At 64.0% G+C, this 27,401-nt stretch overlaps 1 protein-coding gene across 1 annotated transcript; it reads right to left on the reverse strand.

The window, feature by feature from the left end:
* Positions 1-129: 129 nt before the first annotated feature.
* Positions 130-26,634, reverse strand: TPCN2 (two pore segment channel 2). The gene is made up of 25 exons (XM_008146842.3): positions 26,494-26,634; positions 23,661-23,725; positions 22,873-22,949; positions 22,328-22,505; positions 20,228-20,344; positions 16,610-16,716; positions 16,197-16,269; positions 15,082-15,184; positions 14,259-14,324; positions 13,827-13,891; positions 13,315-13,412; positions 12,743-12,824; positions 12,443-12,529; positions 9,698-9,817; positions 9,405-9,464; positions 8,947-9,075; positions 8,158-8,207; positions 6,402-6,501; positions 4,584-4,655; positions 3,180-3,256; positions 2,559-2,637; positions 2,390-2,472; positions 1,799-1,880; positions 1,441-1,523; positions 130-826 (listed from the first exon to the last, which is right to left on the reverse strand). The coding sequence occupies exons 1-25, from the start codon at positions 26,585-26,587 to the stop codon at positions 748-750; spliced, it is 2,226 nt and encodes a 741-aa protein (XP_008145064.1). The 5' UTR covers positions 26,588-26,634; the 3' UTR covers positions 130-747.
* Between the last annotated feature and the right edge of the window lie 767 nt (positions 26,635-27,401).

The raw sequence follows: 27,401 nt of genomic DNA on the forward strand, positions 1-27,401 counted from the left end.
TGTGCAGTGTGCATAGGAACTTGTTCATAGTTTTTTTTAAAACTATAGTCCGGCCCTCCAGCGGTCTGAGGGACAGTGAACTGGCCCCCCTGTTTAAAAAGTCTGAGGACCCCTGACTTAAAGGACCGGAGGAGCAGGACAGCTGTAGCGCAGGAAAGACGACACCTCATTCTTTGCAAGACGTATTGATATTGGCATTCTGACCCGTAAGGAAACACCCAATCACATTCATGTAACTCGTACAATAATAAAACAGCCGAGGCTTGCTGCGTGTGAAACCAGCAGGATCCACACTTACTGGCCTGGGAAGCTGCCGGCCGGCCGGTGCAGGCCCCACGGGGCCTCTCGTCCCTGAAGGCCGCCGGCAGCAAAGGCACCACGGAAACCGCAGGGGCAAGAGGAGGCCCTGCTTCTTGCTTTCAGACCCGCTCAAGGGTCCCTGGAGTCACCCTCTTCCCGCACTCAGACAAGTAAAAGCAGCTCACATAAGAACGTGGCGTGGCGTGGCGCGGTGTGGCACGATGTGGCGTGGACGCTGCTGACGCACCGACCGAGCCGCGATGCCGCAGACAGAAGCTGCCGCGTTCCGCCCGGCAGCGCACAGGGCCTCAGTTCTGTCGGTTCTGTCACAGCCTCGGTGGGCCGAGTGGCTCTGTCTCTCCTCTGGGCCGCAGCGGCCTCTCCCCGGGACCCGCGTTGGTGCCCAGGCCACATCGCCATCCGCCCAGCCAGGAAGGCACACGGACGTCACCTGCACAGCTGCAGGTGGGGGTGATGCCGCAGCTTGGCCATCAGCTCCTCCTCCGTCGGCTCCTCCAGGACCTCCCTGCGGGATCGGGAGAAGGTGTGCACGGCCCTTCAGAACGGCGAGCGTGCAGTCCGGGGCCCCCTGCCGGCTCCCTGCGGAGGACAGCCTCACACACGTGCACGGGGGACGTGGGAGGACGGGACCCGGGCTCAGCACATCTGCGGGAAGTTTGTATCGCGCTCTTCAAGGCCCCGGTGGGCTGCTGGGGCGGAGAGAGCACCACTGTGGCGAGGCAGCCCAGGCCCACGAGGGGGACCGGCACCTTCTCCACTAGGAGAGGAACCAAGGGCGGTGTCCTCGGGCCCCTGTCCACGTCCACCCACAGAACCACCGGAGACTAACGGCACCTGCAGGATGTTTCCACGAATACGCTCGATGGAGAACCGGACAGAACGGCCGGGCGGCAGGAGCAGCGGAAGCAACGGACCCCAACCCTGGACCCCGACCCCAACCCCAGACCCCGGGGAGCTTCTTGAAGCTCCCAGGCAGCAGGCAGCTCTACGCTCGCACCCGACGCCAATCCCAGCTCGAGTTCCGCAAGAGGGAGGCCAGGAGCCCGGGCTGGTGGGGAGTGTCGCTGTCACAAGACGCCTGGCCAGCACCCCCCGCCTCCCTCCTCGCCACCTGCGCACCTGAACAAGAGGTCCACGGAGGTTATCTGGTCCCCTGAGAGGGACTGCAGCTCGCCTCGGCGGTCCCACTTGTGAAGGAAGTTCTGGGGAGCGGGAGGGTGGAGGGAGGCCATGGGTGCCGGTCCTGCGTGAAACCAGCCTCACCTCCCCACCCCACCCCACCCCACCCCCGCCTGGTGTCCACGGCAGGGGCCCGGGAAGCCCGGGTCCAGGGCCTGCAGGGCCACCAGCTCCTGGGAGCCACATGCCCCCCGGGCCCTGGGGCCTGAGGACACCCTCAGGTCAAATGTCAGGGCTGTTCCCAGACTCTCCCAGCAACAGGGGAGCCGCCCAAACCCCCCAGGGACTCTCCCTGTACCTCCAGAATCAGAGCCAGAAACAGGTTGATCCAGATGACAGACGACACCAGCCACCACAACACGAAGTAGATCTTGGACCACCTGCGGAGGACCAGGAGGAGGCGCGCGCAGGGCCCACCGTGAGCACAGCGAGACCATGGAGGAGCGCAGAGCCCGCCGCGAGTCGGGGACAGCTCTCCCTGGTCCTGCCCGGGAACCCCGTGGCGTCCTCCCACTTTAGAGGTGACCAGAAGCTGAGACAAGCTGCCCAAGGCGGCAGGGCCAGCAGGAGGTGGAGCCGGGGCTGGGACCAGGACCAGAACCAGGACCAGGACCAGGACCATGCCGGGGGCTGGGCTGCGCTCCAGGCTGAGCTCCTCCCCGCTACTCCCCCCAAGGCTTCCCCTCCTCCACCCAGGTCCCTCCAGGCTCCCCCCCAGATGCCCACCAGGCCCCCAGGCCCCCAAGGAGCCCCCCTGGTGTTTCCAGGGCCTGTGCTGCTCCCACACATCCCCAGCGACGCCAGGTGCCACCCAGAGCCCCGGGCAAGGGCACAGGAGGAAGGGCGGGAGCCGGGCGGGAGCCGGGTGGGAGCCGGGCGGGTCACTCACGGGCCCGAGTAGCGCTGATAGGCGTCCAGGAACACCTGCCAGTTGTTCACGACCATCACGTTCCACAGCGTGACCAGGGCAGCCTGCGGACAGCGGACAGCGGGCACGGTCCAGGAGGGTGCGGGAGGCAGGGGGCCGGGGTTCCGGGGAGCAAGGGGGAGGGACTCACCGCAAAGTCGTCGAAGTTGTTGGCCCAGTACTCCAGCTGCTCGTAGCTGCCGCAGGGCGCCGAGCCATTAGGGGCCAGGCTGGGACACAGGCGGGTCAGGGCGGGGTGTAGGACACGCACACCACGCATGCCCTACACCGCCTTAGCCCCTGCACAGCGTGGAACCCTCTCTGGGCCCCCAGAAACAGGCAAAAGAAGAAATGCCCCTGACCTCCGGAGGGTCGGTGAGGGCAGCTGGAAGCTTCTGGAAGCTCCCGGGCAGCCGTCAGCTCTCCACTCACACCCCTGCCGGCTCCGGCCCGGTGAGGGGTCTGGGGGGAGTCTGTGGGGGGAGCCTAGGGGGAGCTGAGTGGAGGAGCTCAAGGTCCAACAGGGTTGGGGGGGCTGCTCTGAGCAGATATCGGAACAGTCAGCACAGACTCTAGGCCAGGGGTCCAGGGGGAGGAAGGGCAGGGGACAGGGGAGAAGGAGAAAGAGCAGGAGACTCCTCTTGGAGAGCTGACCCCCACGCTGCCGAGGCCTCACCCCTGTCCTTACTTACACCTGTCCCGGTCCCCCCCCCCCCCCGCCCTGCCCCCGCCCCAGCCAGCGCTCCTTCGGCACCTGTAGGCCCCACCTCACCTGCTGTTTCCAGGAGGAGGCACAATGGCACCCCGGAACAGGTTGATGCCAACGATGGCAAAGACGTAGTACACCACCTGCGGAGGCCCCGCCCACAGGGAGACAGAGCCAGGCTGGCCTGTGAGGGTTCCCAGCCTGGCCACGGCCCCCAACCATGGGCGCTGCTAGCCCCCCACAACACTTGGCTCTACTCCCAGACACCCCTTCTGGCCACCCACCTGCCCCAGAGGCACAGGACAGTGGCTGACGGGGAGTAGGGAAGAGCCACCGCCAGGGAGCCCCACAGATAAACGGGCCCAGCGGGAGGCCAAGGAAGTGAAGGCTGCCTGCCCCGTCCAGGACCAGTATGGCAGGGAGAGTGACGAGGAGGACTCCACAACAGGGCAAGAAGCTGGGCCCGGGAGGAGCTGGGGCAGGGAGGAGCTGGGGCAGGGAGGAGCTGGGGCAGGGAGGAGCTGGGGCAGGGAGGAACTGGGCCAGGGAGGAGCTGGGGCAGGGAGGAACTGGGGCAGGGAGGAGCTGGGGCAGGGAGGAGCTGGGGCAGGGAGGAGCTGGGGCAGGGAGGAGCTGGGGCAGGGAGGAGCTGGGACAGGGAGGAGCTGGGCCAGGGAGGAGCTGGGCCCGGGAGGAGCTGGGCCAGGGAGGAGCTGGGGCAGGGAGGAGCTGGGGCAGGGAGGAGCTGGGCCAGGGAGGAGCTGGGCCAGGGAGGAGCTGGGCCAGGGAGGAGCTGGGCACAGGAGAAGCTGGGCCCGGGAGGAGCTGGTCCTAGGGAAGGGAGAAGGCCAGGCCTCTCCAGGAGGAAGTCTCACCATGCTTCCCACATCCACCAGGGGGTGTCCGAGGAGCACCACCCAATAGCCTCGGAGAGGGGCTGCTGCCTGAGCCCTGGCCTATCCCAAAGGTGCCGGGGGGATTGGGGAGGGGTGCACACCCTGGGGTAACCCTGCCCCCTCCTGTGCCTCAGTTTCCTCCAATGTGCAAATAGGGGTCTGGGACGGGGCCTGATCCAAGATCCTATTTCTAGCCTCCTGGAGTGCCTGGGCTCCCCCCAGGGCTCCCCACCCCCACGGTGTTGTTCAAAATAACGGACAAAAAGGCCGCCAGCGGCACCACCTGCGCAGCAGGGCTCTGCCTCGTCACCGTCACCGAGTGCGCGGCCCACGGGCCTTGGGCCTGGAGCAGCACCGGGCCCACCTGCTCACAGCCCTGACCCGGCTGGGCTAGCGGCGGAGCTGATGGCCCGGAACAGGAGGGACTGGGAAGTGACTGAAAAGCTGTCTGCAAGACGGGGACGCTCTGGCTTCCTGCCTGGTGGTGCTCCCCCCGCAGGCAGCTCGCCCAACCCACAGCCCCACTCCCACTGAGCGACCACCCCACCCAGGCCCACAGGGCGGCCAGACTCACCACCAGGATCCCGCCGAAAGCCCGCATGTTTTTGATCAGGCCCAGGAGGGTGCTGGCCACCACGGCCATCAGCTGAGGACAGGGAGAGAACAGAGCCGCTATTCCTCCTGGTCTCACTAGGTGGCACCAACCCTGCCCATCACCCTCCCTCTGCAAGGGCAGGTGAATTAGCACCAACCCACACACCTGTGCACACACCCCACACTCACATAGACACACACACACACAGGTGCACACACCCCAGTCTCCTCTACATGCACTCACACATGCATACACACACCTGTGCACACACACACACACAGGTGCACACACCCCAGTCTCCTCTACATGCACTCACACATGCATACACACACCTGTGCACACACCCCAGTCATCCCTACACACACACATACATACACACACCTGTGCACACACCCCACAGCCACCCCTACACGCACTCACACACACACACAACCTGTACAGCAGTACACACACACAGCTGTACACACCAGCCACGCATAGGCACTCATTCGCCCCCACACATCCAGACACCTTGCCCACCCAGCCTTGGGTCTGGGTTCCAAGTCCCCGCAGTGAGGCCCGCGTGCAGGACAGGCCATGCTGCCCTCCAGCCGCTGAGGCCAGGCAGCTCCTCTGGCCTGGAGGCTCCCAGGTCAGCCCCTAGGGACCAAGTCTGCGAAAGGGGGCCTCAGAGACGCAGCCAGAACCCCGGCTACAGGGCTGCTCCCCACCCACACAAACCTGAGCCCCATTTCCCAGCTGATACATTAGAATATCATAGCTGGATGCTGGCAGAGGGAAACCAGTGTGCATGTGCACGTGTGCATGACTGTGTGTACATGTGTACACGTGTGTGCATGCGGGGGGCTTGTGTGTATGTGCATATAGTTATATTTGTGTATAGTGTACAAGTGTGTGATTGCATGTGTGTTGTGTGTGATTGTGTTAGTTATGTGCACATGCATTGCTGGGTGTGTATGTGTATAGTTATGTTTGTGATGACATGTATAATCATGTTATTGTGTGTGTTTACATATGTGGTTACATTGTGTGATTTACTACATGTGTGTGGTTACATGTGTAAATGTGTGGGCTGTAGTCATGTGTGTGGTCACAACTTGTGTGGGTATTTGTATGTTCACACGCACATATGTGACCACATATGCCTGTGTGGCATGCAGAGATTTCGGGGCAGCAGCCCCACCTGCACCCAGGACCCCGAGCTGCCCTCAGGGGGGAGCCCTGGTGTGCAGGGGAAGGCCCTGGACACACAGAAAGGGGCTGGTGTCCTCGGTGTCTCTTCCCCTGAAACGTCCCTGGGAAAACAGATGGAGCAGGAAACTCCACTTCCGTGCTGGGCTGGGCTGGGCCCGGGCCGCTGACCACCTCCTCCCCGACCCCTCCAGGCTGATGTCCCTCCTGGTGGGCACCCTGAGACACGGAGGCTCGGAGATGCTCACAGCCCCCATCCTTGCTCTTGGGGTCCTGGAAGTGAGCGCTGCGGTCAAGCCTACCTTTGCTCTCGTGACCAGGAGCCCCTCCAGAAACCCTGGAGAAACCTCGGGACCTGGGAACATGTGGCTCCGCCCTGCCCTCACACTGCCAGGGGCCCCGAGAGCTGGACACGCCCCCTGCACCTGGCCAAGAGCCTCACCCAGCCCCACCGTGCTGGCCTGGCGCCTCACCACCCAGCCAGGCGAGGGGCGGGGCCCACCGCAGGGTCTGGTCCCTCCCTGCCCAGGCTCCCCCTCTCCAGGGAGCGAGGAGCCGTGTGAGCAGGACGGGGCAGCGAGGGGCGGGGCGGCGGTGCCCACGGACCTTCATGCTGGGGATGATGCGCAGGAACCGGAACACGATGAGCATGTTCACCAGGCGAACCATGTCCCACAGCGACAGCAGGCCCCGCAGCTCCGGCTTCCTGGAGAGACACGTGGGAGATGGGTCGGGAGAGGCCCAGGACACCAGCGACGAGAAGACAGGACACTCATGGTTGATAACGGAGAAAGGCAGATGCAGAGAGTGAGGGGGAGCGGAGAGAGTGAGGGGGAGCGGAGAGAGTGAGGGGGAGCGGAGAGAGTGAGGGGGAGCGGAGAGAGTGAGGGGGAGCGGAGAGAGTGAGGGGGAGCAGAGAGAGTGAGGGGGAGCAACGAGAACCTGCCCCATCTCGGGCTCCAGCCAGAAACCCTCACCGAGACCGAGGGCAGAGTGGTCACGGACCTTCCACAGCACCACCCCGCACGGCGCCCAGCCACCTGACCCTCCGTCTGACATGGGACACCACTGAGGTTCCAGACCCCGGACACCCAGCTCAGGTCCCAGCAGAACTGGGAGACTTGGCCCCTGACTCCATCCCTTACCCCCCAACCCATATTCACACCCCTACCTCCGACCCCTCTTAACCATGTATCCGATTCCCTGATCCCTTCCTTTGACCCTATATCCTGCCCCTGACCTTGACCTATCATCTGACCCTGTGTCCTGATCTGACCCTGTCCCAACTCTACCCTAACCCCTAACCACACGTCCTATTCCAACCCCGCCCTCCAACCCCAACTCCTGACTCCACACTGCCCGTCTCCTGACCCTCTCCCTTGCCACCAACCCCTGACCTTATCCCCTGAGCCTTAACCACATGCCCTAGTCTCACCCCTTCCTAACCCCATCTCCCGGCCCTGGATCCTGTCCCATCCCCGTCCCGACCCTTGGTGTCCCTCGTGGCCTCACCATGCTCTCGTTTCTATTTAAATTTAAACCCACTCTCACCCGGATGTCAGCCCCGTAACTCTCAGACAAACACACTTCAGACACAAGGAGAGCTGGCCCCCGTGAAGCGCATGTCACCACGGGCCCAGCCCCTCAGCCTCTAAGGACAGCGCCAGCCCAGCGACTTCTGAGACAAACCCTTCCCAGCGGCTGCCACCGAGCTGACCCTGAACAGCAAGCCGTTCAGGCCCACGCTCCACCGAGAGCAAGTCCCAGCTGCTCAGCCCAACAGAGGTGCCCAGAGACCCGGGCCGCCCAGGGCCCGAGGCCAGCATGTGTGTTTGCCGGGCGGCTGTGTTCTGGGCAGCACGACCCATGGCTGCCACAGTACATGGCAAGGTACCCGGGGACCCCTGCCCGGGCATCATCCCTCTGCGTGGCCAGAACCAGGGGCCCTGGGGCTCAAACAGCAGCGTGAGATCGGCACGCCCCAGGCCCGTCACCGTATGGAGAGGTAGACTCTGCCCAGCCCCAGTCACAGGCCTTCCAGCCAGAGGAGGGCTGCAGCCCAAGGCCAGTGCCCACGTCACCCAGCCCTGAGCTGGGGCTCCCTGGGCCACACGTCCGCCCGTGCCGGGCTGGGCCCCCTGCGTTAGAGGGGCACCGACGGCCTCCTGCCGCCGCCCTGGGAACTCGTCCTGACTGACGGCGAGTCAAGAAACATGAGAGGCCCTCAGGGGGCGGGGCCAGGAGCCCCCTTTCCTAACAACCGGGTGTTTCGCCCTCGAGTCCCGGCGGGACGGTGGGCCACCCTTCCCGGGTGCTAGCCGGGCGGGTTGCTGTAGCCGCCCTCGGTTCTCCAGTCACATACCAGCCTGGGTGTGGGAATCGGTACACAGCCAGAGTTGAGATCTCCAAAACCTTTAATTACAAAAGAAAAGAAGGCATCGCTACAGCAACGCTAACCCGGCGGCTCTCGGAAGATCTAACGCTCAGCCCAGCAAGGCCTCCCCACAGGGCCTTCGGGGAGAATCGGACCTGGGTCCCGTCCCCACGGGCTGGGTCCACATGCTGGGACTTCCCGAGGCTGAGAAAGACACTGTGGTCTCCGATCGGGGCACACGCGTGAGGGCGGGCCAGGGGAAAGGCTGGGCGGGGAGAAGCCACTTGGCCAGAGACGGGCTGAATGAACCCCCACCGTCCCGGGGGGCCCACGGCTCTCAGCAGTCACACGGGAGCACGTGCCGCACTGACATCGCCGTCACCCACGGGCGACCCCACCCCCCGGGGGCTCTGGGGAAAAGCGATGGGACGTGTCCGGAGCACACGCAGGTGCCTGAGACCTCCCCCCTCCACCCACATCATCTCACTGTTCTGAGCGGCATCAGAGGCTGTGCTAGGAGAGGGGGTGACCGGGGAGGGGGGTCTGTGGGTTCCATCGGGGCCTCCTCAGGAGAGGCAGCCTGACCCCCGCCACGCCCAGACACTGCAGACCCTCCCGTGCCCCCATCCGCCGCCCACCCAGCACCTCGCTGGGGAAATCGGCCCCTTGGTCCCTGGAGGCAGGAGCCCCAGGACCGAGGCCCGCGGGTCCCTGGCGCAGCGCCAGCGTGAGCTCCCATCGCCCACCCAGGGAGGCGGCGCCGGCCCGCGGGCTCACCAGCAGGATGGCGGTGAGGAGGCCGTCGAACACGTTGCTGGGGTAGGACAGGTACCCGGGCAGCCCCAGCGCAAACACCTTGAGCAGCATCTCCGCCAGGTAGTACAGGATGAAGACGCAGTTGAGAATCTGAAAGGGGCCGCCGGTGCCCGGCGTTCAGTCCCAGCGCCGCGGGCCGCCCCGACCTTCCCCCGGGCCATTCGGTCTCGAGCCCCCGCTGCCCCCTCGGGTCACTTTCTCTCCAACCCCCCCTCGGCTGTCCGCCCCACTAGGCCGACCTCCCTGCGCTCATCGGGCCTCTGCACCTGGCTCCCGGCCTGCGCCAGCCTCCCCCCCACGGCCTGCCACCCCCAACTCTGGGGACCCCACGACACCAGTCCCTCGGAACTAGAATGGCCCTCCTCCAGCTGACCCGGAGCCCAGCCGAGGCCGGACAGCCGAGCGGCCTCAGAGCTCACCCCCAGCACGAAGTCGTCGCGGTCTTGGGGCAGGACACCTGCGTCGTGCACCAGGAACACCTGCAGAGCCAGAGGAGAGGCTCGGAGCCCGGCCCAGCGCCGGGCCGACCCCAAGGCCACGGTCGGCCATCGGGGGGGGGGGGGGGAGGTGAGGGAGAGGGGAGGGGGGAGGGGGGAGGGGGAGGGGGAGGGGAGAGGGGGAGAGGGGAGAGAAGGAGTGAGGGAGGGAGGAGGGGGAGAGGGCCAGGAACGAGACACCTCCCGGGGCCACTGGAGGGCAGGCCTGCGCTCACACAAATGGACACGAGGTTCGCCAGGACGATGACGTTCCCCAGGTAGTCAAAGTAGCGGTGGCCGAACAGGAACTGCGCGCTCCGCAGGAACGGGGACTGGTACTCGGGCCGTGGCGGGTGCTGGAGGGAACACGTGCTCAGAAACGGGGCCGTGGCCCTTATCCTGGGACCCGACGTCCCTCTACCTGACCTCTGCCCGTCTACCCAGCCCAGGGCATCATCACAAACCCAGGCGCGGCCCCTCACACGGAGACGCCATCACCGTCCGTAACACGAGAGGCAGCGGTACCCTGGGCGGCGCCTGGCACCGTAAGGAAGCCAGCACGAAACATCACGCAGCCTCTCGTGTTTGCCACGATGTGAAGAGCGTTACGTGCAAAAACACGGGTAAGTTCTATGCTGGTAACTACGGAAACGTGGCGCAGAGCCAGAGGGGTGGGAAGTGATGGAGGGCCATTTGGCAGGAAACACGGACACGAAACACTGGGAAGAGGTGCGGGTCCCTCACGCAGCAGCAGGCACGACAGGAACCACCCCGACGTGCCTCCGAGTGGTCGGGGGCGCAGAGGTGAGGAGCGCGAGAATGCCCACACCCGCCCCGTCGCACACAGCGGCCAGACTGCACGGGGCTACTGAATTCACAGGCAACAAACAGAACAGCCTGATGGTGTGGCTCAGTGGTTGAGCGTCGGCCTATGAAGCAGGAGGTCACGGTCCATTCCCGGTCAGGACGCAGGCCCGGGTTGCGGGCTCGGTCCCGTGTGGGGTGTGCAGGAGGCAGCGGATCAATGACTCTCTCTCTCTCTCTCTCTCCCGCTCCCTTCCTCTCTGAACTCAATAAAAACCTTTTTAATGAAACACCCAGCGCTCTTCACAACAATCACGTCTCCAGGGCTGACCGCGGAGCGTGACCTGTGGCCGCCGCGTCAGAGGTCACAGAACATTTCATCCTCACGAGCATGGCGGCCTAGAAGACGCCGCCGAGTGAAAGGCAGGTGCCCTCGTGCAGACGTCACAAAGCAGTGTTTCTTCAGGGGCATATGTTGGGCCCAAACACGTTTACACACTGTGCCAGCTGAGAGCTCAATTCTGAAAATGAGCTGTACTTGGATAAACGCCGCCTTTATGATTACTCAGTGTGTGTGTACACGTTTTGGGGGGACGCCCTATATAGGCCTGCAATTGCAGGGGACACAGTGAGATGCACACTGTCAGCGTGGCCCTTCTGGGCGGGACCCCAACAGGCTATGCTGCTCCTCAACCTATCGCCTCTCGGCTCCCGATTCGGCCGTGATGCCTGCTCGGCCACAACGGTGAGCAGAAGGCCAGGCATCCTCACTGGAGGACACGGGAGGGACGCCGCGGGAGGGCGAGCTGGTCGGCTCTGTCCCAGCCACACACCCAGCACCTGCCTGCCCCCTGCGATCAGCATTTGGGGAAAGAGGGTGTCATAAAACCAAGGTCAGCACAGCTCCCCAACCTCCAACCCCCACACGCCTACCTCAAACCACAGCTCTGGACTTCAGACCCAGGGCGCCGTGAGGGGACACAGAACATGCCAGGGGCCATGGGAGGAAGACGTCTGATGGGCGTGAACACGCCAAGTGTCCGCCCCGGTCCCCACGCCCGCTTCCCGCGCCCCATGACGACGGGCCAAGTGTGCAGCCCCCCACACGACAGGCCGAGCAGGGCTGGCTCAGGTGACCTGCAGGTGACCCAGAAAGAGTTCAGGAAACTCGTCCTTAAGGAAACCGCCTCTGACAGGGGCCCGAGGCCCCAGAGGCAGACTGTGCATGACCATTTCCGTCGGCTGAACTGTGTCCCACCGAAATGCCTTGTGGGAGTCCTAAGCCCTGGGACTCAGAATGTGCCGAATGTAGAAAAGGCTCGCTAAAGCAGCGGTCGCCAAGCGGTGGCCCGCGGGCCACTGGTGATCCGTGCGGTCCGAAAGGTGGGCGGCCGCTGCTCTAAAGAGGTCAGTGGGCGGCCCTCACCCCACAGGACTGGGTCCCTATAAGAGGAGGTCAGGACACAGAAACACACAGAGGAACCACGTGGGGACACAGGGGCAGACGGCCGTCTACACACCCAGGAGAGAGGCCTTGGGAGGAGCCAGCCCGGGACACCTGGGTCTGGACTCGCGTCTCCAGGACGGGGACAGTAAACCCTGCTGGGCAAGCCGCCAGCTGTGGCACTCGTCACGGCCGCTGAGCTGACTGAGCAGCGGCACAGAGCTGTGCGGAGTCCGGCCAGCAGATGGCGGACTCCCCGCTGCCTGCTGCCCACACCCCATTCTCGAAGGCCGAGCGGCTGGACCAGCAGCCCCTCCCGACCCTGAACGGCCTGTGAACCTCAGCATCTCCAGGAAATCCACATAAAACGCAGGCGGGGGGCCGTCTGGACACGGTGCTGAGCGGGACGCCACGGCCCATGTGGGGGCTTCCCCAATCGGGTCAGGACCAAAGACCACGGCTTTAGCCAAACCCGGAGCCCCCGCGGGAGGACACGGGGAAGAGGCTGTTTGTCACGGAGACAGAGAAAGCCATTCGGAAGGCTCCTCGCTGGCTTTCTGAGGGCAACCACACTCCCAGTTTCCAACAGCCAACCATCTCCGAGCCATTTACCGTCCTAGGGGCCGGAACCCCGGGGCAGGCCAGTCCTGGCACCGGTCACCAGTCACCCAGGTGGTCAAGCCCTCTGCCTCTGCCAACGTCCCCCTAACCCTGGGAGCCCTGGCCCAGTTACCTCCTTCATCAGACTTTTGTCCAGCTCACTGAACAGTTTCTGGAACTCGTCAGCTGACAGCAGGCCATCGCCATGGGCACGCACCTTCTGCGAAGCAGGGAGGCACAGGTCGGCGGGGAGGCCGGGCCAAGGCCAGAGCCTGAGGGTGAGCCCCCCCAATCCCAGACCGGTCCGGCCCCCGCTGCTCGGAGAGGACCCCGTCCTGATCAGGGGCTGCTGGCCCACAGGACCATCGGGGGGAGCATGGGCGGGGAGGGCGGGGAGGGCGGGAGGCCAGGGTGGGGAGGGTGGGGCTGGTACCTCCATGATGACCTGCTTGTGGGTGCTGTCCACCTGGACTTTCTGAAGCACGTGCAGGAGGTCCTGGGCCTTCACCCCAACTCTGTGGGGAAAAAACACCCACACCCAGTGAGCTCACTAGCTCAGTCCCCGGGCGCCCGATCTCTGGCCTGAACCACACAGCCCTGGGCGATAGCAAGGCCTCCACAGGAGGAGCGAACACGGGCCATCACAGCCACCCTCTAACATCCCAAGACACTGTCAGGGCCTCCCCGAGGAGACGGGAGGGGGGTCCTCCCCAAGGAGACGGGAAGCGGGGCGCTGACGAGCAGCCTCCAGCCAGGGCGCAGTGGGGACATGGCCCAGGTCCCTCTGTTCCCAACACCCAGCTTGGGGCCCAGGTGTGTGGGAAGGGAAGGGCCGGCGAGTGAGCAGGCAGAGCCGCTGGGCCCCCTGGAGCACAGGGCGGGCAGGGTGAGCAGGTGAGCGGGCGGCTGACGCGGGAACTTGCGGAGTGGTGCTTAGCTCCAGCCCTACTGAGCACCACGGCCTCCCCAGCAGCAGCCCCGCTTCCCCGGGGAGCCCACACTCACCCCTGAGGGCGGGCTTCTCCCTTTGCCGTCCAGGAGAGGACCTCGTAGGCAGCCCGGGTCCCCAGCCGCTTCCGGAACAGTGAGGCCTGGACAGATTTCTGCAAGGAGGGAGGGTGCCTCTGAGTGGCCGGCCCAGCCCAGCAGGACGGCACAGCCCTCGGCCCGCAGCCCGAGGGCCTCCCCGGTTGGACAGGCACAGACTCTGAGGACGGTTTCTGCAGGGAGGAGCTGAGGGCACTGGCTGCGCCAGTCCCTAAGGCATGCGTTTCCTCCCGTGTAGTTGGGGTCCTGGCTCTCCCACACAGAGGCCCAGAGTCCGCTGCCCCGGGGCGCTGTAATCTTGTCGCTTCCCTCCGAGGAACAGGAGGCGGCACAGCTCCAGCTCATCCACAAGAGGGAGCCAGAGGGCAGTGCAGAGACCACAGTGGACACTACCCCCATGGGGACCTGGCCAGGCCGCCCCCTCCCCCCCCCAAACAGGCTGCTTGGCCCCGGCCAGCAGCCTCGCTCACCAGCAGGTAGCCCCGGAACTGATTGTAGATGATGGCCGTCAGCAGGTTCATCAAAAACAAGCTTCCTTCAAGAAGGAAACGCCTCGGTCAGTGAGGAGCAGCAGCTGTGGGGCCGAGGGGCAGTGCCCAGAGGTGCAGAGGGTCCCACGGGCACAGCAACCCCAGGGGTGCGAGCAGAAAGGGCCCGAACGATCGCAGAGCAGGACGCGGGCCTGGGCCCTAGTCACTCGCTGTCCTCATCCAGACAGCGCAGGTGCCACCGGCCTGCCCAGCGTGGGCACTGAGGACAGCGTCTCAGTGGTCACAGACTGCAGGCAGGGCCCCCCACCGCCCCCCGAGGTGAAGTCACAGGGTCGGGCAGCACACCGACCCCTGAGCGTCACAGGGGACAGAGCCTCACCCAGTGACCCCTGCAGACCCGCCCAGACTCACCGATCAGCGTGAAAACTATGAAGAAGATGGCAAAGGCCCGGTTCTTGGAATACGCAGGAACCATGACTGAGAAGGAAACCAGGAAAACGGACACAGGGTCACAGCCTCAGCACTGGTCCCACCCCTGCTATGACCAGACCCTTCGCCTTCTCTGGAGGGGGCTCTGCTCCGGGAGAGCTGGAGGCCTTCCCGTCCAAACTCTGACCCTCCCGCCTCCGCTCGCACACCCCTGGTCACGGGGAGCTCACTACCCTCAAGGATGCCCACCCCTTATGCTGAGCTGACGCCTGCTCCTGCGACCATCCCCACAGGCCGGAAGCCCAGCTCTCCCGGGGTGACAGCCACCCGTCCTGCCCACCCCGGGCCCGAGCAGACACAGGCTCCATCAGCAACCCAAAGGGGACGCCATGGCCAGGGACAACCCGGGGCCTCACACACACAACTGCTGAGCCGCACCCCACAGCTGGGGAAATGGTGGGGCCCAGAGGCCAGCGGGGACCCCCTGAACACTGCCGTTCCTCACCACATAAAGAACAGTTTTTAGCTTCTCAGAGGAGTCGGGAGAGAAGGGGAAAGAGGAGACAGGGAGCAGTTATAAAAGGAGGGAGCGAGAAAGTACAATGAAAAGGGAAGGAAAACGTAGAAAAAGGAAAAGGGGGGAAAGGAAGGAAGGGCGGGAGGGGGGAACCCAGGTCACCCTGCTTACCCGCCGCCTGCTGAGCTGGAGGCCTTGATCACCCGGCTCTCAGCTCCGTAGGAACCAAGCCTCCCCCGCCCTTGCCCGCCGGCCAGCCCATGCCCGCCCAGCCCGCTGCTCACGCACCGTCGGGGTTGTTAGCCGTGGTCAGCAGCACCAGGAGCGAGGTCAGGGACTCCGCCAGGTTGCGGAAGTAGGTCAGCCTCTCCCTGTCCTGCCCATCGTCCTGCTGAGAGCAGAGGGGGCAGCCCTGAGGAGCCACGCGGGCCTGCTCCCCGCCAGCTCAGGCCGCGGGCCGGCAGAGCTCCAGGCCCTGGGCCCAGCCAGGGGACCCTCCCACCCACGGCCAACATCCGCTCTCCTTCCTCAGCCCAGGCCCCTCCATGAAATCAGCAACCCTCTGGGCCCAACTGTCATGGGCTCTGCAGGAGAGCAGCAAGGGCGGCCACTGCACGGCCCTGGGGCCTGAGAGTGTGCCAGCTGGACACACACACACACACACACACACATACACACACATACACACACACACACACACACACACACACGCCGGGGGGCGGAGGGGGCAGTCCTCAGTCTCCCTTGTGGGCAGCTCAGCACCAACCCCCAAACACTGCCACAAGCTAATGAAGACCAGCCCTGGCCAAGCGCTGGCCACATTCCCCAGACAGAAATGCCAGGACTCTGGCCCTGAGGACAGTGGCCTGGCCAGGAAGTGAGGACAGACACACGGGACCACAGATGTGTAGGTGTAGGGGGCAAGCCGGGTGACAGGGGACAGGCACCTCCACACAGCATCAAGCTGCGGAGGCCGGAAGCAGCAAGGGCAGGAACGGAGGGGCCAGGCAAAGCCCACAGCTGGAGAAGAAGGACATGGCGAGAGGTGCCTGCTGGACAGGCGGACAGGTGCTGTGAGAGGGGCCGTCCCGCTGACCCCAAGTGCCAACCTGAAGGGCCCGTCTAGGAGGGTGCAGGAAAGCCCCGTCAGAGCCGGAGGGGGGGGAGGGAAGAGGCTGCCAGGCAGAGGCAGCTACCGGAGCCCAGGAGGCCCGGGCAGGGGAGCAGTGGGACTCCTCTAAACGCGGTCATCTGAAGCAAGACAGCGGACTGCAGGTGGGCACCACTGCCCTGCCCGTGAGGTGGGCAGGCAGTCCGAGAACTACCCAGCGGAGTTCCCACGAGGCAGACCAACAGAGGGCCCACCCCTCCATCAGACCGAGCAGAGCGGCGGCGGCCGGTACCTTCTCGCCGGTGAAGAGCAGCATCCCGAGCATGGTGAAGACGCACAGGTGCAGCGCCAGCAGCAGCACCACGCTGCAAGGACGGCGCGGGCTCAGCACCGGGCAGGTGCCCGCATGCCCAACGGGATGGGGGTCCAGGGACCCGGCCACCCAGGGAGCTCCCGCAGCCAGCCTCAGGGCTGGTCCCCTCCGCTGCCCCACAGCCTGCCATGCACCCAGCCGGGGTCCTGCCCAAACCAAGCCTCGCTCTTTGGCAGGGACAACCCACCACCCAGGGGCATGTCCCAGGAGTCCAAGGACCCCAGGGGCCGGAGGGTGAGGGTCAGCCACGGGAGCCATGAGGGGAGCCCAGATGCCGGCCGCAGGGCAGGGAACAGGAGAGCCGGCCCAGCCTGCAAGCCCGGCACACCCACCTGGCCATTTCCGGCAGCGACCACCTGATGCACTTGAGCATCTTCTTCATCATGGAGGAGTTCTGCAGCAGGAAGAAGGGCCGCAGCAGCCGGCGCAGCCGCAGGGGCTGGAAGAGACCAGGACACTGAACGCCAGGCCAGGCTTCCAAGCGCCACCCACACCCCACTCCTGCCATGGGAGGTGGGCAAACCACAGAGACCCTCCCGGGCCACACGCCCCAGCTGCTTCCCTCCCGGCTCGGGTCACAGCCTGACCTAGGCTCAGGCGTCCTCGCTGTGCCAGCACGCCGAGCGCTGCAGACACGCAGTGCCCCTTCCCGAGGGGGTGGCCCCTCACCTCTCAGAGCAGTCTGCACCTGGCTCTCGCCGGGGCTGTCCCACCCCACAGGGAGCCTCCCCGCTCTCTGGCCTGGCGCCCTGGTGACCTTCATCTTATGCTCTGGACTCCCAAGTTCAACCTCTAATCCAGGCTCTCAACCCAAATCAACAACCCTACGGAGTGACCTGTCTTAGAAACGTGAGGCTGGCCATGTCACCTTCCTGCCCAAGCGTCCAGGCCTACCTGGGCCCTCCAGCCCAGCCCGCTGCCCCTCACCATCCCGCGGGCACGGCACTCAGCCCCGTCTGCTCAGCCAGCGGGCTGTCCCTGTCACTGTCCCTCCATCCCGGTGAAGAGCCACCTCCTCAAGTGCTGCCCTGGTCCCTCTCCCTGGCACTGAGATCCCATTACATAGCCGGTGTTTCCTGGGACTGCCAGTCTCTCCCCAGAGGACAAGGGCCCGCAGCACTGGCGCACAGTAGGCCCTCCACCTGGCAAGGATGCCCTGCACCTCCCTGCGTGGCACTCCTCGCAGAAGGGCCCCCGCGCCCCGCACAGCACCTCAAAGACCAAGGAACCCACAGTACACGGACACCCACGCCCCCACACCCTGCCCACGGCCCACTGCACAGGAGCTCCCGTCCCAGGCCCAGACCAGGCCTTCAGCCTCCCTCCAGGCACTGCCGGCACCCCCCCGTCTCGGACCCTTGGCTGTGGTCAGACACGGACCAGAGTGTGGCTTCGTCCAGACAGCAACCCAGTCCCGAGGGCTTCCCGAGGCCACGTCAGGGCAGGCACACGCGGAGCTCACGGAGGTGGGAGGCACCGCCTGCGGCTCACCTGCAGGGGGAGCCAGCTCAGCGCCTGGGAAGCCTGGCAAGGCCACCTGAGCCTGCAGCCCGGGTCCCGAGGCTTTGGGAGGAGCCACCAACTAAGCTACAGACGACTCCTCTCCTGTGAGAAACAGCCACGCTGGGCCGTGACCATGGCCCCTCGGTGACCTGCAGCCCACATGTACCCCGCCCCACTCGGCCTCAAGTTGGGGGAGGAACAAGCGGTCAGGTACACATGGAAGTGAGACCCGGCTCAAGCAGGTCAGAGGCCCCAAGGCCTCCCCGAGGGCCCCCGATGCTGACCAGCCAGCTGGCCACGGAGACAAACCTCGGGCCTGGTTTGCAGACGGATCTGGGTGTTGGGCCAGCCCCAACAGGGGTCACTCCCTAAGAGACGGCGCCGAGGAAAAGCTCGGCCGGGGGAGGGTCACTGTGCTGAGAAAGGCTACGCTTCCTGGTGGTGGTCAGGGCCTGGAGGGAACAGACTCGCTGAGCGGGAACAAGGACGTCTGCGGAGGACACGTGTGGGCAGGAGGGAACGCACCCCAGGGCACCCCCAGGAGAGGCTCTCTGGACAGCATGACAGTCCGTGGGTGTCCCCGAGCCCCTCAACATCCCTCTCCGATCTCCAGGGACGGAGGCCACTACCGAGGGCCCACCCTGCCAGAAGCGGAGCCCAGGCCGGCCCCCATGTGGCCCCTGGTGGGCAGTGACTGCCCGGCCCTTCCCCTGCCGGGCGCTGCTCTGCCCACTCTGGACAGACAGGTGTGCAGGTTGCGGCTCTGCCCGCCCTGCCTGAGGCCTCTCCCAGGACCATCCAAGCCTCAGGGCCAACCCGCTTCCAGCCAACCCGCTTCCGGCCAGGGCAGAGCTCACAGCACTCGCCGGCCTCTCCGCAGACCCTCGCCCAAAGCAGGCGGCCTGTGGGAGGGCCCAGGGCCCTAGGCAGGAACACAGGGCAAAAGGGATTGCAACACCTCCGCTCCCGCCCCAAACTCGGGGCCTGCCGGCTGGGAACACCTGCTTCTGAAGGGGGTGCTTCCACCAGGGGCACCATGACTCTTGGCGAAAAGGGGCTGGGTGCCAGCGGGGTGAGTGGGCCATCTCCAAGGACAGACTGGGGGGCTACTGTCCAGTAGCCAGAGGCAGGACCTCCGAGCACTGAGGCCCCTCAGGAACGAATGTGGCCCCCCACCAGATAACGAACCCAGACCAGCTGGGAGCACGTGGGTGGGCGCAGGAGGAAGTTACAGGTTTCTGTTAGGACCGGCGACCAGCAGCACAGACACGTCAGTGTATCTTAGCCAATCTTCCTCCCAACGTCATACCCGGACTGGTGGTGGGAGGGTCACCATTTACGCTGAAGTGACAGAATGTTCGAGTGGCCGATACGACGGACACAATGACTGCACTCGGAAATGGAGCCAGTGGAGGCTCCTGGGGGGGAGGGGAGCTCTTCCTTTGTGGGAGGGCAGCACCCTATAAGGGAAAACTGTGAGCTGTGGGTGCTCCCACAGGGAAGTGGGAGGTGGCCTGTGGGTGCTGGGACCCACCGCTGACATTTCTCCTCCATCAACTGCTCCCCACTCTCTTCTGCCAGTGGGGGCACTGGAGGGAGCCAGGAGGCAGGAGGGACATGGGACCTTTCTGTCCACCTGTTGTCCCTACGGCGCCCGAGGCTGCCAGCCCCACCCCTGCTTTCAGCGCTCCCAGAACCAACCTCATCGAGCCTCTGGGTGGCACCAGCACCTGCTGTGCAGGGTGCCCTCCCCAGAGGTCAGAGGGCAGGTCCCAGCTCTGGGAGCCCGGGGTGGGGGAGGAGGGGTGCTTCCTGCAGCTCTGAGTCCCATGGGCCCCCTTTTCGCTCTTTCGGTTACTCAACCCGCTTCAGTCCCTGTGAAATCCCTCCACTAAAGCACCTGGTGGGCCTCTGGCATGTGTCCCCCACCAGCCCTGATGGGCACAAAGTCCCCAAACCAACTCTTCCCAGCCCTGTCCCACCAACCACAGGGCAGTGCTCCTGGGTGTTCTGAGGGGAAGCGAAGAGGCTGCAGTCAGACGGGCAGGGCCACCTGCTCCCATGGATTTCTGCTGTCGGGGTCACAGAGCTCTGGGCGTGTGGCCAGGGTGAGGCCCTGGGGTGGTGCTTAATGGGGGACCCATCCAGTCAAGGAATCAGCTTAAAGGAGGGGAGCAGGAATCGGGACCCTGGAACGTGCTCCCAGGTCCTCATGCCTTCTCCAGGCCTCAAGGTCATCACCAGGTGGGAACAGGCTCCCTGGGCAATGGGTGACTCACGGCCATGCAGGGAGGGCTATGCAGGGCGGGCGGAGCTGGGAGCTGGGAGCTGGGAGATGGGTGGGATGACTGCAGGACCTCAGGACGCCAGCTGTTCACCTGGGCAGCTACACTGTGCAGCCTGCCCAGAGCTCCCCACTCCCGCCCCAGAGCCACCTCACCACCTACCTCCTGGCAGACGAGACTCAGCGACACCACCCAGTCCACGAAAGACACGACCAGCACCACAAGGTAGGCCAGCAGCCACAGGCTCTTCCGGAACTGGGGCCACCCAACCAGGTAGCTCTGCAAGAGAGACAGTGGGTGAGTGGGCGGGCGGGCGGGCGGGCGGGCATCCGTGCAGATGGCCCTGCAGCAGTCGAGGCTGTCAGTGCACACGGCAAGCAGCGTGGTCTCTACGGGACGTGGGGAGCAGGAAGCAGAGCTCCCTCCCAGCCCCCAGCGACCTCAGGCAGCTGAGGACCTTGAGCTTGGCACTCAACAGCTCGGGCGCCAGTTTCCTCATCGATAATTCGGTCCCTGCCCGCTCTGCCCATCTGTTAGGGTCTAAAATAGAATATTGGGAATAGAGCTATAAGAACTATTAATCATGCTCTGTTAACCTTGATTGTCTCGTTCTAATTAAAGAACGGACATGCTAACCTGGCTTGGAGTTGTACGCCCCCTGGGACCTGGGAGTCAACCTTGGACCTGGCAGTAGACCTTGGGATGAGATCCATTCTCACTCAAGAACTGCCTGTTATCATGGAAAGATGAACAACCCAGATGCCCCAACAATGGAGTCCCACCCGACCTGCTTGGCCCACTTCCCCGTGCCTGTAATACCCATTTGCCTACCCGTCCGTATTCCTTTTGCCTACTGCCCCTTGTGACCCTTATCCTACCCAACATAAGCAGCCGGCTTCTTGGGGGGACGGGAAGCGGGGGCAGAGCAGATTTTCGTGGATGACCTGCTGCCGGCATTACTGGAATAAACGCTCATACATGATTCAGCCCCGTCTCTGCTGAATTGGCTCAAGTAGTGACAGGCAGCCCAGACCCATTGGTTGTCCAGTGTCACATCCAACCATGTGTTTAGTTTGTGCGACAAAATGCCAAGGCACAGGACTCGTTGTAGAAAAGACTAGCAAACAGCACCCAACTGCTATTTCCCACCATCACTAGGCCTTCAGAGCTCAAGGCTTGCAGATACCCTCTGAACTGTCACCTTTTGAGATCTCCCCAACATCCAGATCATTCAAGAAATGCTAATGAGTACTTCTCACCAGTTTCAGTTCCAGTTTAAAAACCCCCAAGACCTCCTAAACCACAAAATGAGCTAAAAAGAAGAAATAAGAAACTGCCCGGGGCCCTCAGTCACATCGGCACCCACGCTGCTCTTGGTCAGCATCCCAGGCTGACCCACCCTTCCCCCCGGCAGGACCAAGGCACCAGGCACCATGTGACCCGGAGCCCACAGGCAGGGAGCAGCCCACACTGTGGGCCAGGCGGAAGCGCTGGAATCCTCGGAAGTGCTGGACTCCTCCTTTGAGGGCCCAGTCCCTCCTCGCTTTAAGGCTCAAGGCTCTAACCCAGTCAGAAGCTCACATGAGCAGGGCAGGGCCAGCCCCAGCTCCGCATGGACTCAGGTCACAGATAGAATCGAGAGTCAGACGCTAGGCGGCAGCTGCTACATGACGGACCCCTTTCCACCCTCCCCGCCTCCTCCTCTGAGCTTCTCTACTCTCCAGGAGGGAGGGAGGGAGGGAGGGAGGGAAGGTGGGAGGGAGGGCGGGCTGGGATCTACCCTCGGGGCAGACCCTGGCGACACCCACAGGTCCAGCATGGCTGCAGCCCTTGATGGCTCCACCTGGACTGTTTTCACTCTGAGAGCCACACAGCCTCTGCTCCAAGGCCCAGAGTTTTCCAAGAAACTGAGGCCTCTGTTCAGTGGGTCAAAGTGCACAGGCAGCAGATTTGGCGGATAGCTCTGGGGGCGTTAAAAATAAATCAGAGCCCTGGCCCGGTGGCTGGGTTGGCTGAAGTGTCCTGTACACCAAAAGGCTGCGAGTTCGATCCATGGTTGGGGGGTGGGCACAGGAGGCAACCGATGGATGGACACACCAATGACTCTCTCTCTCTCTCTCTCTCAATCTCTCTCTCAAATCAATTTAAAAAAAAAAAAATCATTGGGTGAGAATTAAAAATAAAAGTAATAGATAAACCAGAAAAGCAGCTGGCAGGTCAGGAAGGTGCGGGGTCCCGGGCTCCGCACCGGCCGCCGCTCACCTTCACAGAGAGGTCGGTCGCGAAGCCCAGCAGGCACAGGACCTCGACGCTCTCCGTCAGGCCGCAGGGCGGATTCCAGGGCTTCGAGCGGTAGCGGACGTCCGAGGTGCTGGTGAACGAGGAAGGGGTCTCAATAAAAGCCAAAAACAGGATCAAGAAAATGGTGAAGCCCAAAATCCTGGAAAGGGAACAAAACAACAAAAAAAAAGATTAAAACGTGAGAACCAGCCACACTCTGGGCGAAAAACCAGATGGGCAGGCACAACACCCAGACAGCAGCGGGGCAGACGCCGGGGTCCCCAGGCAGAACCACAGCTCCTGCTCCAGCTACACGTGTGCTCAGATAACTCGAATGGAGTTGAAACCATCAGCAGGGCTGACCGGAATGTTCGCCCTCCTGTCTACCGTCCACTCCTTTCCAGTCAGGAGGGCAGAGAGCATCCTCTCCACCTGGGGACAGGGGCCCGCCCGCCTGGACCCTAAGACAGCCTCCCCCGCCCAGCCAGGCTTCGAGAACCCCGAACTCCACACGTGTGCATCCTCACCACTGGCAAGTGTCCGAGTAATACCATCGGTAGAGCCACATCGACCTGGTGTCCATGCGGTGGTTAATGGAGCGATACTGGAAGTGAACGGTCACAGAGGGGAGCGTCAGTGAGGGTCCCCCCAGTCTCGGTGCCACACAACACAGCCACACGCGGGCCCAGGGTGGGGGGACAGGTTGTGAATCGCAGGGTGAGCTTCGACTCAGCAGGCGGGCAAGATGCCCCACCGTGACCCAGCAAAGCCACGCTGTGCCACGCTGTGCCACGCTGTAAGATGTGCCCAGAAGATGGGGCGCATCCCCGGCCAGGCAGGTCCACCGAAGGGCCACTCGTGTCCTGAATGCACAGCTGGGCCCATGTGCCTGGGAGCTCTCTCCCCTGTGTGAGGCCCACACCCCGCCCCCACTTCAGCTGTCACCCCCGGAAGCCTGCAGCCCAATTCCACAGATTGGGCACTGCCCACTTCCATGTTCTATTTCCCTGTTCCAGCCTGTGTGTCATTTGCAGGCAGGGGATGGTCTTGCCATCTCTGGGCATCTTTCACAGGATCTGGGATGAGGTGGCAGACAGCAGGTCTGCAGTAGGTGGTAAATCAATACAGCGAATGACTGGGGACTCAGAATAAGAAATCCCAGCGCCCACTTTTAGGGTTATGTGGACCACACAGTCTACCAACCCCCGCTTTGACTCCAGGACAGCGAGGAGCAAGGGGCCATCGGGGCACCCATCACCCAATCCCCACAGCCCCAGGCAAGCCCAGGCCCAGCCCAGGAGCGGGCGCTGCCCACCTGGATCGCGTCTTCGATAAAGATCACAGCCTGTTCAAAGCACAGATCCCGCCTGGCCTCGGCACCTGGAGCAGAGAAGGAACACGCTGGGCGAAGGTCACAGATGCTCACCGCCGCAGCATGACGGGCGTCCAGGGAAGAACCTGGCTCGTTCCTTCCCAAGATGCCTTTCACCTGCTGCGTGTCCACACCCGCCCAGAGGGGACCCCGCTCGGCGCTCTGCCCGGTGTGTGGCAGGGCCTGACAGGTACAATGGCTTTCCACTGGGTACAATGCCTGCCCCGTGACCAAATCCCTGGGGAAGAAGTGGAATCTGGGCCTGGAGAGATGGAAGGCTACAGCTTCTGCGAGAAGAGACCAGCAGCCGGGGGCCCAGGCTCCGCCAGGCCCATGACTAGGGGACAGCGGAAGGGGCTCAGGCCCGGGCAAGCCATTCCAGGCCAAGAGTATGGGGCACCCCGGAACCATCCAGCGCTCGTCCAACTCGATCGCCTGGCTTTTGGTTGTTGCTTTGTAAAATTCTGGGTGTGGCCACCTCACCTGGCCTTCTGGCCTTCTGCCCTCCCTCGGGGAATCGAACCTCAGGAAGGCCCCTCCCACCCAGCTCTGCAGCCCCAGCACCGGCCTCCCTTCCCCATCCTGCAGCAGCCAGAGGGATCTTGTCACAAACCCTCAGCACACCACAGCTTCCCGCGGGTCCCCACTGCCACAGGAGACAGGCTCCACCCCAGCCCGGCACTTCGGCCTCCTCTCCTGTTGCTTCCTCCACCCTGTGCCCTCCATGACACTCACCCTGAACTTGGTCCCACCAAGGCCAAGACCTCCACGCCCTCCACGCCCGTGAGCCCCACCAGGAGCTCTGTCTTCCACCTTGGTGGTCCAGGGACTCAGCACCCTGGGTGGCAATCACCGGGCAGCACCCGGCACCCCAGCACCCTGCTGGCCACGGCAGGTGGGAACATCAGAGTGGAACAGAGCACAGAGGACACAACTGGAGCCCCAACTGCATCCCACCTCAGATTTGGGGCCCCCTCACTTCAGGCTCCACGCTGCACAACCTGGCCAGCTCCCTGTGTGACCCTGGGCAAGCCCCTTCACCCCTCTGTGCCTCGGCTCCTCGAAGACCCTATGCCACAGGACTGCCGTGCAGACTGAACGGGTTACCGTACGGAGTTCAAGCGCCGTGCACGATAACATCCTACCAGTTGCCAGCCTAATTATTAAAAAGCCCCTTTTATAGCATAACTACACCTTGTCCCCCGCCTTTTCCATACCCAGGAAGAGCAAGGAGAAGAGGAAGCCACTATCCTCACCCTGTGGCCCTGGCCCATGAGGTGGGGCTCAGTCAGAAGGACCGACCGTGGGGTTCGCTGGGGTCAGCGGGACACCCAACAGCAAAGGGCCCCACCCCTGCTGGTAGGAGAATGCGGCTTTGGGACATGCACCCCCGACCGAGCACAAGGCCCCATGCAGAAGCTGGGCAGAGACTGAATGAGCCGTTCTCCGTCCCCACTGCCCCCGGGTCTCCAGAGCCAGCCAGGTAGCCTGGCAGGGAGATCCTGTCCACATTCTCAGAGGCCCTCGCTGAGGCCACAGCGTCTGGACAAAGAGCATTTCCCCCCACTAGCCCCCCCACCCCAATGTCATCCGGGACCTGCCTTGTCACGGTACTCCTCCGTTTAGAATGGCCATCAGCACCAGCTCCCGGGCTGCCCTGGCCCTGTGCTGTGGGCATTCGTGGGTCTCCCCAGACCTCCAGACACCAAGTCCATGCCCCCTGAATGCCTCCACGCGTCCCTGTCCACGGCCCTTCGAGGCCTGGCACGGGCTGGATGGAGAACTTTCCGGGACAGTCTCTGAGATGGGCAGGCAGGCGGCCACCTGGGCCTCCAGTTCTCTCATCTCTCCCGTCAAGATCGGCCACGGCTGTGCCATGGGTGGGTACCCCCCACAGACCCCTCCCAGACAGAGGAGAGTGGACCAAGAGAGGGACAGGGGCCCGGGAAGGAGCACCCAGCCTGGTGCTAGCAGCAGCAGCACGAGATCCCAGGGCTGTGACCTTGGACAGGTCCCAGAGAGGCTCTGGGCCTCAATTTCCTCCTCGGTGAAATGAGGCTGAAGCCCTGGGGGAGAGATGGACTCCGCCCTCCCAGCCCTCCTCCCTTCTGGGGATTCAGCAATCTCTCTGCGGGGTAAACCGGAAGGCCAGGAGGGAGAGCCAAGGGCAAGGGGAGGAAGCTGGCCTGGTTGGGAGAGGCCTGCCCCAACCCCAAACTGAAGGGGACCAGCCCCGGGGGAGCCTCCTAGGACCCAGAATGAGAAGGCAGAGCAAGAGGAATCCCACCTGGGCCACCACTTGGCTGTGTGACCTTGGGTAGGGAAATGCCCCCTCTGTGCCTCAGTTTCCCCCGTAAGGATCAGGGGGAAATGGAACTGCTGCCTCCTCGGAGTCACCACGGCGACCCACGAGAAGGACGTGGTCCGGGTCCACCCCGGCACCCCGCGGGGGCTGCAGAGGGCTGGGCTGATTGGAGGGGGGGCTGCGCGAGGCTCGCGATGCGCTCTCCGCCCTGCGGGTCCGGGGCAGGCACGACCCCCGCAGCGCCTGACCGTCGCCGGCGTCCCCAACTCCGCGCCCGGCCCAGGGTCGCAGGGCGCAGCGCCCCGCCTTCCGGAAGGCGGCCGGCCTCGCGCCCCGCGCTGCCCGGGCCCGCTCGGACCTCGGCGGCCAGGCGGGGCGCGCCCGCAATGACAGCAGCGACCCGGCGCGGGCCGCGGGACCCCCACGCATCACCCCCGCGGGACCCGGTCCCTGCCCCCGGCCGTCGCTCACCAGGGCCGACTTGGACGCAAGCGTGTGAGCCCGCCGGGCAGTCGCGCCCACTGCTGCCGCGGGCCCGGCTCAGAAGGGGCTCCGACTCCGCCATGGGGTCTCCGCGCGCCGCCGGGACCCTCGCAGACGCTCCGAAGGAGTGAGCCGAGCTCCACTGCGCAGGCGCAGTGTCCCCGCCCCTGGAGTTCGAGAAAAGTGAACAGCACTGTGACGTAGGGGATCCCTTCGCTAGCAGCCAATGAGAACGGAGTTCTTGAGTGTGAAGGCGGGGCTTCCAGGGAGAGTGGGGCTCAGCTTCCCTTCACCTGGGAGGGGCCCTAAGGACCCTCCTGGGCCCTGGAGGAATGCGTTCTTTCAAAGAATGGTACCACCCACCACCCCAGCCCTGCAACCAGCCCTGCAACCAGCCCTGCAGCGTCAGAAAGGCAAAGCCCTGGCCCTCCCAGACCTACTGGATCAGCAACTCTGGGGGCAGGGCCTCGGATGGGTTTTGCATGCAAGTTGGGTATGTGGGGGTGACGGCAAAGGACATCTCCCAACTTGGAACACTGATGATGACATTGGGAAGACCGAATTTATTTGAGGGTGAAGTTTAAAGGACAAATGACACACCTGAGAAGATATTTACAACATGTACGAAAGCGTTCGCAGCGTGGATGTAGCAAGAGCGTGTTTTCTGTTCCTGCTGGGACCCATTACCACACACTTGGCTTAAAGCAGCTCCTGTTGTATTCTCTCTCCGGCCAGGAGGTCAGAGGTCCAGCAGCACCAGGTGCTCATCCCAGGCCTGAGTCAAGGTGTCAGCGCCTGGAGCAGGCTCAAGGAGGCGGCTGGCAGAATTTACTGCCCTTGGGGTTAGGACTGAGGTCCCCACTGCTGAAGGTTGGCCAGGGGACATTCCCAGCTCC

This window comes from Eptesicus fuscus, chromosome 13 (genome assembly GCF_027574615.1).
Source record: "Eptesicus fuscus isolate TK198812 chromosome 13, DD_ASM_mEF_20220401, whole genome shotgun sequence".
NCBI classification, from domain to species: domain Eukaryota; kingdom Metazoa; phylum Chordata; class Mammalia; order Chiroptera; family Vespertilionidae; genus Eptesicus; species Eptesicus fuscus.

What these genes read in the sequence shown, in the direction of transcription:
- TPCN2 (XM_008146842.3), bottom strand. Translation starts at nt 26,587, where the DNA reads ATGGCGGAGTCGGAGCCCCTTCTGAGCCGGGCCCGCGGCAGCAGTGGG. An exon ending in TCCTCACCGCCATCCTGCTG is followed by an intron (nt 8,208 to 8,946) that starts GTGAGCCCGCGG and finishes TTGTAATTAAAG; the next exon opens with GTTTTGGAGATCTCAACTCT. An exon ending in TTCTGGCTCTGATTCTGGAG is followed by an intron (nt 1,524 to 1,798) that starts GTACAGGGAGAG and finishes CCCGCTCCCCAG; the next exon opens with AACTTCCTTCACAAGTGGGA.